Source organism: Parus major, chromosome 26, assembly GCF_001522545.3.
Source record: "Parus major isolate Abel chromosome 26, Parus_major1.1, whole genome shotgun sequence".
Classification (NCBI taxonomy): Eukaryota; Metazoa; Chordata; class Aves; order Passeriformes; family Paridae; genus Parus; species Parus major.
The window spans coordinates 3,885,638-3,899,449 of NC_031795.1; the positions used below are offsets into that span (position 1 = coordinate 3,885,638).

Consider the following 13,812-nt stretch of genomic DNA (forward strand, 5'->3'; position numbering starts at 1 on the left):
GGTGCCGAAGCCGTCCGCGTTCAGCCCTCGGGAGGCGGCAGCAGCCGGGCAGGACCGCCCGGGCTCCCGCTTTTATCCCGGGAGGCAGCGCCGGCTCTTATCTGCTGACCTCCGCTTTCCATTAGCGCCTCTCGCAGCCCGGCCTCAAGGGCTGCTTTGTGCTTCGGGCCACGAGGATTCTGCGGCATCGTCCCCGGGGGCGAGATCAAAGGCAGCGATCCGATAAGGGGGCAGCGCTTATCGGGGACGAGCGAGCCGACGTCACCGCTCCGGCCGTGGCTGCGCTCGCCAAAACCTGCGCCAAACTGGCCCCAGGACAAAGGGACTCGAGGCTCCTGGCGAGGGAGAGAAACGCTTTTGGCTGCCCTCCTTCCGTCCCTGGAGAGAGCGGGGATGGAGGCGGACAGGCTGTCCCGGGACACGGGCCGAGGAGATGGAGCCCGTCAGGGTCCTTCTCCCGGATTTCCCAGAATAGTGTCCAGGTTCCCCCTTTCATCTCCTCCAAGGTGATTCCCATGTTCCTTCTCTCGGATTTTCCAGAATGGTGCCCAGGTTCCTTCTCTCATTTCTCCCAAGGTGATTCCCAGGTTCCTTCTCTCGGTTCTTCCAGGATGATCCCCACCTTCCTTCTCTCTTTTCCTCCAGGATGGTCCCGAGGTTCCTTCTCTCATTTCTCCCAAGATGATTCCCAGGTTCCTTCTCTTGGATTTTCCAGAATGGTTCCCAGGTTCCTTCTCTCAGTTTTTCCAGGATGGTCCCCAGGTTCCTCCTTTCATCTCCTCCAAGGTGATTCCCAGGTTCCTTCTCTCGGATTTTCCAGAATGATCCCTACCTTCCTTCTCTCTTTTCCTCCAGGGTGGTCCCCAGGTTCCTCCTCTGGTTTGCTCCGAGGTTGTTGCCAGTGCCGTCCTCCCTTCTCATCTTCATCAGCATCCCAGACCTTCACTCCAGGACATGAGCTCATTTCCATGTCCTACCTGCTCCTGCTTTCACTGTTTGGATAGAAATCACCCATTTTTCCATTCATCCGTTTATTTTGTGGAGCACACAATTCCCTCCCCATCCCATATCCAAAGGCAGGTGCTGTAACCCCCGGGAAGGTGCAACCCACCCTCGCTGTTTAACCCACACTCCTCATCCTCCCACCAGCCCAGAAAATTCCTTGTTTGCTTCTTTTCTGTGAAAACAAAAAACCACAAATACACACTTCCCAAATCACCAGCAAACACCCAAAGCAACCAAAACATTCTGAGTTACAACCCAAATACTCTCTGGAAAATGGACCAAAATGGGTTTGGTCACAATCTAAATATTTTCTAGCAAACAAACCAAATTTTTTTGTTCATAACCAAAATATTTTCTGGCAAAGGGGCTGTTATCCAGATATTTTCTGGAGTTCCTCCAGGCTTGTTTGCATCCCAAATCCAAGCAAGACAGCTCTTTGAATGGAAAAACACCTTCTCCATCACCCAGTCTTGGGTTGAAATGCAAGCTGTAACCAAGTCTGTATTTAATTATCATTTTCAAACCAGGTAAGGGAGTGTTCTTTATCTTCTCCAGGACCCATCCCTCATAACTGGGGGATATTTTCTGTTAATGGGCCAGGTAGGGCAGTGTTCTTTATCTCTTTATCTCTTCCATGACCCATTCTCCCTGCAGGAGGATCTCTTCTGTTAATGGGCCATTGAGCCTCACTGCAGGACTGATACAATTCCATCATCCCACTCAGAGATGCTCCACCCAGTGGGAGGAGCCAAGCATTCCTACCTGGGTATAATCTGGGATTTAGAGCACCACAGTCAGCCTTTCTCCACTGGATTCCCAGAGGAGACCGGACCCATTTCACCACCACTGGACCTTCAGAGGAAAACTACACCCATCTACAGGATCACTGCTCCAACAAACCACATCTGTCACCCCAGGACTGCAATCACCATTTAATGGGACTGCTCCCAACACCCTGCCCAACAGTGTCAGGCTGTACTCTGACTGTCAGGTTTTTTTTTTATTTTGTTTTGTGTGTTTTTTGGTGTTTTTCTTTGGTACTACTGCATTTGAATTTTAATTTTCCTAGTAAGGAACTGTTATTCCCATTCCCAATCTTTGCCTGAGAGCCCCTTGATATCAAGATTGTAATAATTCAGAGGTGGGGGTGGTTTACATTTTTCCATTTCAAGAGAGGTTTCTACCCTCTTTAGCAGACACCTGTCGTTCCAAACCGAGACACACCGCTCAGATTCCGTTCCCTCGGGAGCACCGAGCGCGTGTCCTTCACTGGATATCGACACCATCACACAGCAATTATCGTCTTTGCCAGCAGGGCTGGCAGGAAGATCGGGTTCTTGAGACTGGATAAAAAAGCAGGCTCTGAAAATCAAGTTTTCTGACATTGTTTTCATAGTTTCTAAACACTTTCCCAGGAAAGTAACTATAAACGTGTTTAAACAGTGTCAGAAATCTTGATTTTCAGAGCCACATCTCACCTTTTTTGTCTTTAAAAAAGAAAAAAGAAAAATGAACAGAGGAAACAAACAATATCTTCAACAATCAAAAAAGGAAAATAACAGCAAAAACGACCAATGTTCCAGACAATCAGGAAGTTTGATTTTCAGGGTGATGCTCTGGCGGGAAGCAGAGTGCGGTTTTTGGAATGTTGACAGATGTGCTCCCAGCACGGCCCCGCGGTGACGCTGCTCATGGCCACACTGGAGCTCCGGGCTGGCTCTGCGGTGCCACTCGGGCACGGGCAGGCACCAGGAGTGGGGAACTGCAGGGGAAAGGCAATCCCACTGCAGAACCTTCAGAGCACCAAATCCTGCCGGGCTCTGCCAAATCAGGCGTCGTGGGTGATGGCAAAAGGAAGAAGACTCACTCGGCTGTACTTCCCAGGAACAGGTTTATTCGGCAGAGGGGATGAGCACAAGGGTCTGGGCTGGGAGAATTCAGGACCGAAGAGAGCCCCGAGCACCTCTGTGCACTGGGTTTTACCTCAGGGGCGGGCACAGTCCAGGATCCAGTGGGAGCTCACGGAGGGAGGGGTAAGGGGAGGAGGTCACAGTGTCAGGGACCAATGGGGATACAAAGAAGGCGGGAACACAACATAACAAACAATAGTGTTCTGAGGAAGGGATGATGTACATGGAAGGAGCTGGAAGGAGAGGTGGGGATTACAGTGATGGATGGGGAGATGGGGCAGGGTAAAGGTGATTGACGGGGAACATTCAGGAAAACTGGGAGGGGTTTACATAACAGACAAATGGAACCAACCAAAGCAGTAAATGGGGGAGAACCAGGAACATACCAAACAGACGAAATAATAACAATTTTAACAGAACTGAATAAACATACTACAACACCGCGGGGCACAGGGTGCCCTCTGCAGCACTCATCCCACTTCTTGGCACTTCCTGACCCAAAGTGGGGCAGCACTGAGGGAATTGCTCCAGCAGGAATTATGGATTTGGAGTTTCCAGCAGCTGATCCCGCGCAGAGCGAGGATGGCACACCCAGCATTTCCCTCGGAACCAGGCTCTGGGCATTCCCTCTCCTTCTCTTTCAGTTTCTCTTCAGTGTTGGTTTGGTGGCCCAGCTCCAGCTCAGGGAATTCCATCTCTCCACCGCCTTTCCCAGGATTCTGAGTGCCCAGCACTCAAGAGGAGCCTGTGGAACCTAGAGCAGGGAAGGTTCAGTGGAGACCTCACGGCCTCTTCCAGGACCTGGAGGGGCTACAAGGAGCTGGAGAGGAGCTGTTCATCAGGAACTGCAGCGAGGGACAAGGGGGAATGGGTTCAGGCTGAAAGAGAGGAAATTTAGGTTTGATATTAGGAAGGAATTCTTCCCTATGAGGGTGGGGAGGGGCTGGGATGGAATTCCCAGAGAAGCTGTGGCTGCCCTACCCCTGGAAGTGTCCCAGGTCAGGTTGGACAGGGCTTGGAGCAATCTGGGACAGCAGGAGGTGTCCCTGCCCATGGCAGGGGTGGAGTGAGATGATTTTTAAGTTCCTTCCAACCCAAACCAGTCTGGGATTCCATGCCCCCAGAGCAGCTGTGTTTATGAACCCACACAAGCAGCTGGATCCTTCACGAGCTGCTTTTAGTGTTTTATTTCCAAAACAGAGGTCTCAGTACACAGGAACAGCTCCATCACATCAAAATAAAGATTCCTCTTTTTCCTGTGAGCAAAAGATGGGTAAATAAACTGTAAATACATGGTTGGGCTCCAGGTCAGGCATTTAAATTCCCAAACCAGGTGAGGATCAGCCACTTCCTGATGATCCAAACCTAAAGGGGCCCTAAGGCAGCTGGAGAGGGATTTTGGACAAGGGGATGGAGAGACAGGCTCAGAGCACCTTTGCTTCTCTGCCACACCAGAAATGTTCGGTGTCACCCACACAGGTGACAATGACAGGAGTCGCACAGGAGGAGCCTGAGGTGACACTGAAGCTTCTGGAAGGATCCCATTCACTCAGGGAAGGAAAACAAATTAGATCCCATCTTTACAATGAGCCTTCTCCATCCCCTGGCCTGTAATTGCCAACTTCAAAGCCGCCAGGGTTCTCACTAATGAATTCATCTCCAGCAGCAGGAACCCAAACCTGTTCTGCTGCCTGTGAGCAGCAATTCCAGGCCAGCCGAGTTTGGGGAAAAGACAAAATTCCCAGAAAGACTGAGGGCAGCCCTCCCAGAGGCTGGAATTAGGAAATGGGTTCATTAACAACCATTTGTTAATGAGCCTCCACCTGAGAGGGCTGAACAGCATCACACAGAGAGACAGTGAGAGAATGGGGAGCTGGAAATGCCACCCCTGGTTTGGTTTTTCTCCCAGTAAACAGCACGGCTGAGGTAATAAAAATAAGAATTCCTCAGAAATAACAAACACATTTGAGTGTCTCTGCAGAATTATTGATCCTTTAACCTTCACCACCCTCCCTGTAAGACAGGCACAGCTCACAGGGGTTCCAACTTCCTTCCCTGAGGGGAAACAGGCACCTGAAATGGGTTAAAAGAGGAAAAAACCCTCCCACAGAAGACAGTGGAGCTCTGGGAGAAGCTCTGTTCCTATCAATGGGTTCTTGGGAAAGGGAAAGGGGGAAGATTTGTCTGTGCATTCACCAGGGAGGAAATACCGGGGGAAGAAATCAAATGGATTAACTCAGACTCAAACAAGAACCACTTAAAAAGGTCAAGGCAGTGATATTCCCTCTGCTCAGCCCATGGCTGCTCACAAGGCATCCTAAAATTACAATTCCAGGTGGAGGAAGGAGCCCAGCAAGGAGAGGTCAGGCCCCAGTGGGGCCACACAGAGCCAGTCCCCAGCCAAGGAACCTCCAGCCCAGCTCCCACCCCCAGGGCTCAGCCACCACCCAAATTCATCTCACTTTGCTGCCTAAACCCTTTCTAAACCCCATTTCTCAGCAAACATTTCACTAAAGCAGCTCCTTCCTCGATTTTCCAGTTCCCAAAACACCAAGCTGAACCATCTGAGCTTGGGACAGAGAGGAGGAGAGGTCAGAGCATCCCCTCAGCTTCAGGGACAAACTCCAGAGCAGGTTTGGGATGGTTTTTCCTACCCGGCTGTACCAGAGCCCGGGATGGATCCCTGAAAACCAAAGGCAGATTTATGGATGCATCCACCAAGGGTGAGGATCCTGCTGTGAAGTGGGATGGGTCACCGGGTATCCCAATCCCGGCTTCCCATCCAAGCCAGCAGCACCTGCTATTGTGCATCCACGGGGAAAGCCCAGCAGAAAGTCAAACCCAAAGGAAAATCCATAAAATCCACCTTTACGAGGTTCCATAAGGATACAACAGATCGGGGAAAACATTCCCAAGTCAAATAAAACAGCCACAGGGAAAAACCCCAAAAAGACCCCAAATCACGGAAAGGATGAGAGCACGGACTGGAATTCCCTCCTCACTCCCCAATCCCAACCCGGATCCTCCTCTGGAACTTTTCTCCCACGGCCGCTAGAGGAAGCTGCGCCACTGCGCCGGGAGAATCCCAAAAGAAATTCCAAAAGAATCCCAGAAGAAAATCCCGGAGCTCTGGGACGGCGAGGTCAGCCCCAAACACAGCTCCAGCCCTTCCCTGCGCTCCCACTGCACCTGGAAAAACGAATATTACGGATTTCTCAAAGGGTCCTGCAAGTTTTCCAAAAAAGAGTGAAAATCACTGGGATGCGAACAGGACGCACACTTTGAAACCCGTGAGTTCCATCCTGGCTGCAGGCACGGTAATTCCCATTTAATGGCTCAAACATGGAACAACCCACAACAAACAATGGGCTGAGAGCAGCTTTTCATTCCCAAAGCTTCCCGGGGAGTTTGGGATCGCGCTGGAGCTCAGCCTGCTGAGCCAGCAGGGCCACCACGGCCACCGGTGAGAGGGGACACCAGGGGACACCAGGGGACACCAGGGGACAGGGAGCACAGGATGCTCCATGCTGGAATGTGCAGCTGCCATCAGCTCGATCCTTTCTTGTCTTCAAGGCCCCTGGAATTCTCCTTCTTCCCAGAAGAGGAGCAGAATCCTCCAGGAACACCGGGCTAAGGACGTTCTGGAGAGCGGCGATCGTGGATCTGCTGGGTGAGCACAGAACTGTCACCGCACATCCCACGTCCTGTGGGAGCCCTGGATTTGCCAAGGAGGGAAGGGAGGCCTGGGTGGGACCACCCAGACCCAACACAAAGCTCTTGTGGAGGCACAGAAATGAGATTGCCAGATTTTTTAAGGAACTCCAGGGGGAATTCCGTGATCCCAGGAGCTCACAGAGTTTTCCACCCCATCCCCAGGGACACGTGGCCATGCTGCACCCAAGGACAGCCCCAGCCCTGAGCTGCTGCCACCCAAGGCACAAAGAGCCCTCCCCAGCACCTTCCCTGGAATTTAACCCACCTGGAAAGGGCCCTCACCTCCTCCTCTGTGGAAATGGAAAACATTTCCGAAAGGGAAAAAAGGTAAAAAAGTGATTTTGTATTTCTCAGCCCCAGCATGTTCCTACAGAGGCTCCAGAGGGAGTTGTGGTGAGGGTGACACTGACAGCTTAGAAACTCTTTATTTAAATATTTTATTTAAAGCTTAACGCAGTTAACTTTTTTTTTTTTTAATATATATATATATATATATATGTATAGATAGATATAAACAATTTCTTCTCTCACTTCCCTAAATGAAAGCTGGATTTAGGGGGATACATTACTTGGGGTGGGAGTTGTTTTTTTCCTTCAAATAAAGTCATTTGTTATACATATAAAAATATATTACTTGGGTTTCCTTTCAGTTACAGGTGACACAAGGGACGGGGCGGACGAAAGAATGGAAGATGAGCACAAGGACTTCCAAAAGGAAAAGAAAAACCAGTGGATTGAAGCGTGTGGCACACTTGGAATTTATAGTGCAACAGCAAGCCAAGAACTCCACGTTCTGCGACACAAACATGGCACCACTCGGACTTGGGACACGTGGCCTTGCTCCCAACAGGGTCACGGCTCAACAGGACATGACAGCACCAAAAACCAAAAAAAGGCTGAACTTCCAAAACCTGGAACTCGAGCTCCAGGCCCTTGGAGCTGGGGGATGGGGCTCTTTCCTCTTCCACAGACATCAACAGCGGGAAACATCCACGGACAAGGGGGACACGAGGCTTGGCAGCGTCTCTGGCGGGGCACTGGATGCAGCTCCTGTTCCAGGAGGAACACGGACACAGCCAGCAGGGATCCAGCTCCAGAGTGTCCCAGAGCATCCCAGAGCATTCCAGAGCGTCCCAGAGCACTGCTCTCCATCGGAACAGGCACAGAGAAATCCAGGGAAATCCCACGGGGAGGGGCGAGGGGACATCCCGGGGCAGCTCAGCGCAACCCCGGCATCGAGACAAAAATCCACAGCAAAAGGCCACAAAGTTACCCGGAATTTGAGCCCTTCCAGGTCTGTAGTTGAGGGAACAAACTGCACATTCTCTCCTGACACCGAGCACAGGCTGCTCCCAACCCCAGCCAGGCTCGTGGGTGTAGGCAACGACTTTGATGCCACTCCAAGCTCGGCTGCCCGGCGGCTCCGCTCCCACTCCCACGTCTCCCATTCCATTTCCCACCCACCCCGTGACAGTCGGCCCCGAGTTCAGAAATTCTTCATTCCCAGCTGCTCCTTTCCACAGTGTTTTTCCCCCAGTTGGTGGCTCAGAAAAGCCACCAAGGTTTTTTGGGACCTGTCTCCCCAGGCAGGAGCGAGCCCCAGCGAGAGCACGCTGCAGACTGGCACCAACTTGGCAACGAACGGGGATGCAAAGGAGCAGTTCATAAATAAATAAGTAAACAAATAAATAAACCCACAGCATTTCTCAGCAGCTGCCAAAAAGAACCCTTGTAAAAAAAACAAAGCAGGTTATGGCACAAGTGAAGTTCTCTAGGCCAAATTTCCAATCTCCCTCATGGCTGTGGCCTTTCCCTCCTCTTCTAAAGCAGGGAAGGGAATTTAAGGATTTAGGCAATCAGGTTTCTGTGATCACAGTGTGTGCCCATGGCTCTGTGTCCTCTTTGTTTAACTGCAGCTGCCCAATTGAAATTGAATCTGAGACAGGGACAGAAGGATAAAAAGCTTCAGGAACAAACAGTGAGCTGAGGGGGGAAAGGCCACGGCGTGAGCTCCCTCATCTCCAGGCACCACTGGAACCTCAAGGCAAATCCCAGCTCTGGAGTGGCCTCACTGCAGAGCTCTCCTGGAGATGTGAAATCCACGGGGAACGGGCTCCGTTTGCACCGAGCTCCTGGAGCAGCTCAGTTTTGGGAGCTTTAATGTTTGGTTTTTTTCCCCCCCCGTGGCACTGCCCAGCTCTGGCTCTGCCCTGCCCCACCCCAGGCTGCGCCACCTCCCGCCTGGAGCTCAACCCTCAGAGTCACCAACCATCCCACAAGGCTTGAAAAACGAGCAACACAGAGAGGAGAGGACAGACGGACAGACAGACAGACGAGCCTCAACAGCAGCAGCTGCAGGAGCCACAGCGGGCAGGACACAGCGAGGGGCAGGGGAGGCAGGGCCGGCACTCGGGCCCCTCACAGGGGCAGGTCAGTGCTGTTGTGCCGCGTTTTCCTCGAGGTGCCATCGTCCCTGGGCAGGGCCCGCTGCAGGCTGGACATGGCCGCTGTCTTTTTGAGGTCGATCACGGCGTACGAGTCGGTGCGGCGGGCACCGGGGCTGGCGGGAGGTGCCACCCGCGGGTCCTGGTGGCCCTTGCAGGGCTCAGGCTCCAGCTCCACCTGGATGTAGTTGAGCTGCCGTGGAGGCTCCGGGCAGGGCCGGGGGAAGTCGAAGCTGAAGACGTTGGGCAGGCGGCTGCGCCGGGCTCGGGGCAGGAAGGAGCGGCGCGGCTGCAGGGCCGCGCTCTCCGAGCCCATGGAATTCTGCAGCGGCTCCTCCTCGCCGGCCTCGGAGAAGCCATTGGGGGACGGTGTGGGTGCCGTGCCGCCATCCTCGTCCCTGTGCCGGCCCGGCTGCAGCTCCCACACCGGCGGCAGCGCCGGCAGGTTCTCATAGTGCAGCAGGGCCGAGCGGCGCTGGCAGCGGCTCCCGTCCTCCCGGGCCGCCTTGGAGCGGCCAGCCCGGCACAGGGACGAGGTGCCGGGGGCCACCAGCCCGTTGAGGTTCTCGTAGACGCACTGTGGGGACGGACACCCCTCCTGACACTCGTTGTTGTTGTTGTTGGGGGGACAGAGGTGCGGCCGGCATTCCCGGGGGTGTCGGCACAGCCGGCGGTAGCCGGAGCTGGGAGCCAGCACGAATTTCACCTCCCCTGGCTGCAGGAAGACCTGAGGGTTGCGGTCTTCCAGGGAGCAGCTGTGGTTCCTAGGGGGGAAAGGAGGGTGGGCTTCAGGCAAGGAGTGCATACAGTGCCGGCCCCTCGGCTCCGGCTCCCCGGTGGCCGTGTTGACGTAGGTGTGGGACTGCAAGGAGAGAAGCAGAGGGACAGTGAAAGGAGGAGACGGCAGAGACCAGAGCAAAGCAGCTGAGAAACCACCAGGAGAAAGGAATTTATCAGTGGCTGACGAGAAAAAAGGGATTTTGGAGGTTGGGAAGGTTTTGGGATGCAAAATGTAAAAGTTGGTTTGGGTTTTGTGGGCTGGGAGAGAGGCAGAGTCCAGCTGCAGATACACAGCGTGTGTCCACATGGATGGACAGCAGCAGGAATTTCCTCATGGAAAGGGTGGTCAGGTTTGGAAGGGGCTGCCCAGGGAGGTTTGGAGTCCCCATCCCTGGAGGTGTCACCTGGAGGTGGCACTCAGGGCTCAGGGTGGGGATTGGGCACAGCTTGGATTTAGTCTTTTCCCAGGTCTTTTCCATCCCCAGTGATTCTGGGGTTCTGTGTCACATCTCACAGACTGTCTCCTCCAGTGGCTCACAGATGATCCCACAACCCTCACACCTGCCCAGCCTGCCCTGGGGGTGGCTCAGACCAGCTGGGTTTTGTAGGAAAAATCTAAAAATTCTACAACTGCGAGCAAAGAGCTGAACCTCAAAAACAAAAAGGGTCCGAATTTAGGGGTTGTGTGACAGCTGACAGATAATTGCCACCCAAACACCAGTGGGTTGAGCATAGAACTCAGATTTTTTGGACAGAACACCAGTTCTAGTGAAGTGTCAAAGAGCAGGAGCCTCCAGAAGCAAAATGAAAGAGAATAAAAAGAGTGACAAGGTGTGAGGATCCCCTGAGCTTTGAGTGAGGGAAACCCAGAATTGCACCCAGGGGAGTTTAGGATGGGTTTACCTGCTCCTCAGGCCCCAGGAGGGGGTGGGTAGAGTCTTCCCCTACAGAGGAATGCCTCAGGCTGCTCACTGAGGGGTGCCGAGCTGCAGAGAAGGACAGGGATTCTCCAGGGAAGCTGTGAAATCCATTGGGAAGTCCAGTGTAGCCCAGACCTGTGAGGGAATCAAGGCAGAGAAGCATTAAATTAGTACAAAATAGAATTATTACACTTTCAGAGTGAGCTGGGCTCTTCTGGACACCCTGGAAGGTAAAACCAGCCTGTCCAGGGCCATCCCAGGGCTGGAGCACACACACAGGGGCCAGGCCCTCCTCTAAATCAAAGGAATTCCTCATGGAGACAGAATTGAGCCATTCCAGATGTGGCTTCCTGCAGAAACCACCTGACCCTCACAAGTGCTGCCCAGGAGAGGCCACTTGGCAGTGGTGGCCTGGACACATCCAGCAGAGGGGTGACAGCCCTGACTGCCTGAAGGGTTTTTCATGTTTTCCTCAGAAACCCAATCCCACGCTGGGGCCTTAAAACAGGAGCAGCCACAGGAGAGATCCAGGGGCAGTTTGATGGGACCCCCCTGCCACCCCCAGCCCTGTGTCCCCTGTCCTGTCCCCACACACTGGTGGGCTCGTACTGGTGGGGCGCTGGGGGCTGCGGGCCCGCTCCCGATCCGAGGGCTGGCTGTTCCTGGTGATCACTACCGGCTCCTCCACCACGTTGATGCTGTTGCACTGCATCAGGTCCTGCAGCAGGTTGAAGATCTCCTCTGCTCGGGAGCACTTGAAGGCAAAAATTCCTGCCAGGGACAGAGAGGAGGGTCAGAACAGAGAGGAAGTGATCCTGCTTTAAAAATATGTGTTATTCACACTTCTAAATGAATTCTGATCTCTTCTGCTGTTGTTTAACACCATCAAGCCACAGGAGAACAAGCAACAACCCTGTGGATTATTTGGGAAATAACAGCAGAAATCATGGAATACAGAATGGTTTGGGTGGGAAGAGACCTCAAAGATCAGCCAGTTCCGCTCCCAGCCTGCCACAAGCCCAGAGCTCCACACAGCCTGGCTTTAAACCCCATCAGCACTGGAATCTCACAGCACACGGGTGTGGAGGGCCAGGTGAACTGCTCACCTCTCCTGTCTGAACTCCCCTGGCACCCACTCCATCCTTTTCCAGGGGAAAATCCAGGCAGTGACTCCTTAAAGCTGGACTGGGCCCTGTGCATGGGAGGGAGGGACGGGAACGTCACGTTTTTAAAAATCTCTGGGATTGAAGAGTCTCTCCCCAAAGGAGCAGCCCAGCCCAGGAGCCAATCCCAGGCTGGCACACGCACACACCAAACCATGGCAACAGGAACAGCCTGGCAACAAGGGCTGCTCCCAAAGATCCACGTTTTCCACCTTCTGGCAAAAACAAAAATATAGCTGGATCTGCCTTGCATCAGGTGGGGAGCAGCATCAGCAAGGAGGGCTCCAGGTGAAATCAGTAAGCAGGATAAAATCTTGCAAGGAAGGGAGAAAACAACACATCATCCCTCTCATTTCTGCTTAAAGAGTGCTTGATAAAAATTCTGCAGGGTGTGAGAGCTGTGCTTCATCCCCTCTGCTTGGACCTGAACAGAACCAAACCACGCAGAGGGCAGAATTTTTATCTCTGGATTAAATTGTTACCACTGATCCTCACCCTGCAAAAGGCAAAGCAGAAACCCAAGGACAAATTCCCTGACAGGAGTGGAAAACCCCATTAAAATAAATATTAAAGAGCAGCAGATGCCAGAGCAGATTCACACAGACCCTGAGCACTCAGGGGAGTCCTTTTGGAGTTTACAAACACATTAACAGAATGAGGAAACAACTTTTTTTTTTTCTCCCAGGAGATGCAGATGCCAAGGAAATGTTCAGCTCTTTTTGAAAGCAACAGACTGGTGGAGGAACCAAGAGGCACCATTGTAAAACTCATTCCTCTGTTCCCAGACTATTCCCAGTGCTGCTGGTGACTTGGCATCAGCTCCTGGGTGAGTCACTTCCCTCTCCACGCTCACAACATCAGGGAAACGTGGGATTCCTTTTCCTCTGTCACAAAGTGCTGCCAGACCCAAAACTGGAGTTCTGGGTAGAACCAACATGGGGGAAAAGTACTGAGGAAACAAAACTCAAAAAAAAGCAAACAAAAGCTGCTCTGTGGAATAAATAACCCTAAATTATGGGGAAAGCTGCAGGTGCTGCTTTATCCTGAGTTGAAAGATGCTTAACAAAGTCCTGCAAATGCTTTTAAGCTCCTGAGGAAGGCCCAGCAAACCCTCCTGCCCCAACTGGGGCACCAAAGCACGGAGTAACAACCCCAAAAATGCTTCACCAGTGTCCCCAGGAGCACCAGCAGGGCAAGGCCATCAGATTTATGTCAAATTTAACACTTTTAACACAGAGCATCCCCTGTGTGCACACAAAGAGGGGGGAGGAGGCTGCGAGACCCCCAGCACCAGGAATTCGGGAAGACACGAGGATCAGCTGCCTTTGGGTGATGCCTTAAATCTGAGCTTTCATATTTTCCAAACTCTGCACTCTGATGTAACTCTGAACTGCACATAAAGTGTCAGCAAGTTCTCTTCACAGGGCACTCAAACAAAACAATCCTTTTCCAGCCCCACAACCGAGGGCACCGTTGCAGCTTCAGACCAAAAAAGTACAAATTGCAAATGGATGGAGCAGCCTGGGAGGATGGGACTTCATAACCTGAAGCTGTAATTGGATAATTAAATTAATTAAATGGACCAAAACTTATAAAAGTGTGAAAACTCGTTATCCAGGGTCCATCTTGTGTGGAGCAATGGCTGGGCTCTTGTAGTGCCCAAGGTGTATCCTTGGAAGGGCTTTTAATTTTAATACTACTTAGTATTATTTTATTTATTTTTAATATAGTAATATTATTCTATTTATTTTAAAATTTTAAATTTTAAAGTATTATTTTATTTTATTAATATTATTATTAATTTTTCATTCTTTTAATAAACCCTGACTTGATTCCTTTAACTCTGTCCAGCCTCTGTTCTAGGGAGCCTCCCAAG

General features: G+C 52.1%; 1 protein-coding gene across 1 annotated transcript in view; it reads right to left on the reverse strand.

Annotated features, from left to right (window-relative positions):
* Window positions 1–7,146: 7,146 nt before the first annotated feature.
* The window catches only part of FRS3 (fibroblast growth factor receptor substrate 3), a 9,320-nt gene continuing 2,654 nt past the window's right edge, over window positions 7,147–13,812 (reverse strand). Inside the window, exons 4-6 of the mRNA XM_033519846.1 lie at window positions 11,383–11,560; window positions 10,757–10,908; window positions 7,147–9,935 (exon numbers count right to left, since the gene is read on the reverse strand). Coding sequence (XP_033375737.1) covers window positions 9,048–9,935; window positions 10,757–10,908; window positions 11,383–11,560 — 1,218 coding nt within the window. The 3' untranslated portion in view covers window positions 7,147–9,047. The remainder of the gene's footprint in view (window positions 9,936–10,756; window positions 10,909–11,382; window positions 11,561–13,812) is intronic.